This window comes from Mastomys coucha, chromosome X (assembly GCF_008632895.1).
Source record: "Mastomys coucha isolate ucsf_1 chromosome X, UCSF_Mcou_1, whole genome shotgun sequence".
Taxonomy (NCBI): domain Eukaryota; kingdom Metazoa; phylum Chordata; class Mammalia; order Rodentia; family Muridae; genus Mastomys; species Mastomys coucha.
The window spans coordinates 42714615-42717400 of NC_045030.1; the positions used below are offsets into that span (position 1 = coordinate 42714615).

General features: G+C 41.8%; 1 protein-coding gene across 1 annotated transcript in view; it reads left to right on the plus strand.

The window, feature by feature from the left end:
* Window positions 1-979: 979 nt before the first annotated feature.
* Window positions 980-2786, plus strand: part of LOC116092128 (homeobox protein ceh-36-like) — a 5060-nt gene continuing 3253 nt past the window's right edge. Inside the window, exon 1 of the mRNA XM_031373485.1 lies at window positions 980-1466. Within this exon, the coding sequence (XP_031229345.1) occupies window positions 1102-1466 (365 nt within the window). The 5' untranslated portion in view covers window positions 980-1101. The remainder of the gene's footprint in view (window positions 1467-2786) is intronic.

Below are 2786 nucleotides of genomic sequence, written 5' to 3' on the forward strand. Positions count from 1 at the left end.
GGGATAACTCTGAAATTATCTGATTAGAAAACTACCTAGTGTATATATTTCTTTAAAAAAAAACCTGAACAATATACTGAAGACCCAAGGGATAACTCTGAAATTATCTAATTAGAAAACTACCTAGTGTATATATTTCTTTAAAAAAAAGATTTTATTTATTTTATGTGAGTACACTGTAGCTGTCTTCAGACATGCCAGAAAAGGGCATCAGATCCCATTACAGATGGTTGTGAGCATCTGTAATTGTAATCTGTGGTTGCTGGGAATTGAACTCGGGAGCTATCTCTCCAGGCCCAGTGTATGCATTTCTTTAACCTTTGTGTAAAGTGTTCTGTTCTAGAGAGTTGTTCTAATGCTCTCTCGATATGAAGTTTTAATCTTCCCTGCAACACAAAGAGGGCAGGACCTCCATGGTACCTTGGCACTTTTGTCTGTGACGTTCTAGACAGGGCTGACATTCTTACAATGAGCATTAGGGTTTCTTTGTTTCTGGATTTTACTAAGAAAAATGCTTTAAATTCTGCTCCTGTGCCTCGATGGACAAAGCCAACTCTGCATTCAGCGTCTTAAAAAGAAATACGGAGCAGAAGCTCCTAAGCCATAATGTCAACTTAATTTCACATGGAGAACATTGGACTGTGAAACTGGAAGGTGGGACCATGAGATGTTCCCCAAGTTTGGCACAGTGGTATTTTGTTGTCGTTGTTGTTTTTGTTTTGTTTTGTTTTGTTTTATTATCCCTACCCTATTCTCTGCCTCCAAATAACCTTAAATATTCATTCTTAGTCCTCCTCAGTGGCCTCTCTTTGCAACTAGGGAGACACCTGAATCCAGGTCCAACTCAGGTCTCCTTTCTTGAATATATCCTAAAGTCAACACTCGTTTGAAGCAGCCCTTTCTCAGGCTTCCTAATGGCAACTGTATGCCCCCTGTGGAGTAGGTTCGCCTCTTTTCGCCCACTCAGACCCCTCCCACTTCCGTGTCTAAGTTTAGCCACACCCAGGAGCGAGTTAGGCTTGGAGTGTGGGACATGCGCAGGATTTTTGCCCGTGAACTGGGAGGTGTTCCAGAGTAGGCTCCATCTGCAAAGCTCTAGCAATGGAGAGCAAATACTTCTACTTCAACCTGGACTATTATGGGGTGAGCTTCTATGAGGAAGAAATAATGACTGAATCTCAGCAGAGGGCTACCACGGCAGCACCTCGTTGTCGCTTTGGAAGAGGAGTAAGAGTCCTGCATGAGCTAGGCCAGGACGACCACCTGAGCTTTAAATACAAGCAAAACTACAGCCATGAGACAAGGAAGGAAACACAAGCCCATCCCATTGAGCCTTCAAAAGTAGCTGGAGCAGCTCCTCGTCGCTCCAACAACAAGCAAATAAAACACCACAAGTTCACCCACGACCAAGTGTGTGAACTAGAGAAGGCTTTCCAAGAGACCCAGTATCCTGATGCGCTCCAAAGGTAAGTACATGCTTTTTTTTTTTTTTTCAGAATCTACTGTTTTCTGTGACTTTGGGCTCCTTTACACTCTCCTGGTGCCCACTTCTTTAAAACAAACAAACAAACAAACAAAAACTCATCCTGAGTATTGGACTCAAAAACCCTAGAACAAGTAAGTTAATTCTCTTTCCCCAAGTCAAATCCAGAGTCCATTTTACATTATAACTTAAGACAGTGCATTAACAAAGGTGGATTTGCTTACCGTCTAGCCCCAACCAGTGCTTGAACTTAGGAACTTGAAGTCCTGTCTCAGCCTCCTTAGCCGGTCAGATTAGTTTGGTGCTTAGCTTGGCCTCCTTCCCTTCTTGGCCCCGAAACTATGAAATCTTCAGCTGAATTTATAGTGTGGATGAGGAAGTTGGCCTCTGAGGCTAAAAGTCAACCTCTTCATGCACTTTGGACAAAGAAACAAGCTTCCGTAGTGCCCGCGGTGATGGGTTTCTTTCACGTTATCACACAGTGATGCTTTTCTTTCACTTTATGGTGGTCTTCAAAAAAAAAAACCCACAAAATCCCCTGTCTAAGCCAAGTCTAAAGTGCAGGGCATGCAGTGTTTTCCAAACATTTGGAGAAAGGTTTTTCAGAGTATTTTATGGTGCTAAAACGAAAAACCCTTGTACTTATTAAACCTTTGTCCATAGTCCCCCTCAGGCCTACTGTACTAATTTGTCTTTTCATCCTGAGGCACTGCCACAGGCAGGAAATCTTTTAGAACTTCCCCCTTTCAGACTACACTGTTGCTCTTACTAGTGTCTTCAGCACTCATGTGTGTGTTCCTACATGTAGTAGAATTCATGCTTTCTCCAAACTGAATGTCTCAAAGGCATTGTATATCTATCTAATCCACTTACTTTATCACCACACATAATGGGAGAGCTGAAGGAGTTTGGTCTGTAGCCCATAGACTTTGCGTCTATAGACAAACAGCTCCTTAACTACAAATTTTAAGTCTTTTGTGGTATATACCAAGAAGCTGAACTACTGGCTATATTAATTTTATGTTTCCTATTTTGAGCATTCAGTAATTCTGTTCCCTCCTGGTTAAAGAAAAGACAAAGTACCATTCATAAGAAGTGAGGAAGGCCAGAAGCCTGGGGATCATCATAGTGAATATGGGACCAGTATCAGATACATTGTATCAAAAAAGAAATGGGAGCTTGAAGGATCATAGGGTTAAAGTACTTAAAACACAAGACTGAAGATCTGTTTGTTCTTGGGACCAAATTACAAAGCCAGAAGCAATGATGAGTGTCTAAATCCCATCAGTACTACAGGCAGATG